This window comes from Lagopus leucura, unplaced genomic scaffold, assembly GCF_019238085.1.
Source record: "Lagopus leucura isolate 7727_CA_CO unplaced genomic scaffold, USGS_WTPT01 32852-0_obj-0_obj, whole genome shotgun sequence".
In the NCBI taxonomy this organism is placed as follows: Eukaryota; Metazoa; Chordata; class Aves; order Galliformes; family Phasianidae; genus Lagopus; species Lagopus leucura.
The window spans coordinates 1-1,243 of NW_024965960.1; the positions used below are offsets into that span (position 1 = coordinate 1).

At 66.8% G+C, this 1,243-nt stretch overlaps 1 protein-coding gene across 1 annotated transcript; it reads right to left on the reverse strand.

Annotated features, from left to right (window-relative positions):
• Nucleotides 1–225: 225 nt before the first annotated feature.
• LOC122192358 (cyclin-T1-like) lies at nucleotides 226–760 on the reverse strand. Its single transcript, XM_042892893.1, has 2 exons — nucleotides 594–760; nucleotides 226–391 (listed from the first exon to the last, which is right to left on the reverse strand). The coding sequence occupies exons 1-2, from the start codon at nucleotides 755–757 to the stop codon at nucleotides 226–228; spliced, it is 330 nt and encodes a 109-aa protein (XP_042748827.1). The 5' UTR covers nucleotides 758–760.
• Between the last annotated feature and the right edge of the window lie 483 nt (nucleotides 761–1,243).

Genomic DNA, 1,243 nt, shown 5'->3' on the forward strand with positions numbered 1-1,243 from the left:
CAGCATGGCAGAGCCCCATCTGCGCCCACCCACATGAGGTCACCCACACCTTGCAGGCAGCAGCCCCGAGGCCTCGCCACCCCCCGAGGGAATTATTTCCTCCTCACACCTCGCCTCCGCCCCCCGTTTCACTTTAAAGCCGTTCCCCCTCATCCCACCCAAAGATACAAAAAACAACCGAACGATTTACGCCGTTTTTCACAGCTTCAGGCAAACGGCCGTTCGTTAAACAAAGCCCAAACCCCCCCAGGAAGGAAAAAGGGCCCACGGCGCCCGAATGCAGACACAAAGAGCCCCGGCCCCACTTACATTGCGGTGGAACTGAGTGAAGGACTGCACCATGTAGAAGCGGTGCATGTACACGATGGCGGTGTTGATGGTGAGCTGGGAGCTGATGGCGGCGTTAAGGAAACGCGGCTCGCCTCCGATCCCCGGCCGGTCCGCCAGCCCTCCCCGCACCGCCCCGCATCCCGGCCGCCTCCCCGCGGCCCGCTTCTCCCACCCCCACCCCACCGCCGATCCGCGCTCCCGCCCCGCCGCCGGCCCAGGCCCCAACTCGAGCTCAGGCCTCGCGGCCTACCGCGGCCGGATACACGTTGAGGCGCTGCCCCATGTCCTGCAGCAGGTTGGCGGCCTGCTGGCGGTACGAGAGCTCCTTGTCGGGATCCAGACCGGCTCGCCGCGAGGGGCTGCGGTCCAACTGCTCGCGGCTGAAATACCAGCGCCGCGCCGCCCCACCGCCCGCCGAGGCCTCCATGGCGATCCGCGCCCGCGCGCGCACGCACGCACGAGCGTAACGTACGCACTGACGTTATGACGCAGGGCGGGGTGCGCGCGCACGGCGGGCGGTAACGAGGCGGAGAGGGGCGACGCGCATGCGCGAGGGGCGGGGCGGGAGAATTGTGACGGAGAAAGTCGCGAATCGGAGGGGCGCGGCAGCGGAAGGGAGGGCTGCCGTAAGCGGAAGTGGGAAGGGCGAAAAGCGGAAGTGGTGTCTGCGGAAAGCGGAAGAAGGTGGGGCGAGGGGCGGAAGTGAGTGCAGCCAAGTGGAAGTGAGGGGGAAGATTAAAGCCGCACCGGAAGTGAGTGAAGCTGGGGAGGGCGATGCGCCCCGCACCCGTCCCGCCCCGCGCCCTGTGACCCCCCCGCCGACCTCTGACCCCCGACCTCTGACCCCAAGGCCACAGCACCTCTCGTATCAAAGCGCGTTTATATAATTTATCTGTACATGAAGGGGGGGGGG

Excerpts from the sequence above, each read along its gene's own strand:
- LOC122192358 (XM_042892893.1), bottom strand. The coding sequence starts at position 757 with ATGGAGGCCTCGGCGGGCGGTGGGGCGGCGCGGCGCTGGTATTTCAGC. Across the intron at positions 392-593 it reads ATGGGGCAGCGCCTCAACGT|CTCCCAGCTCACCATCAACA; the intron begins GTATCCGGCCGC and ends CGCCGCCATCAG.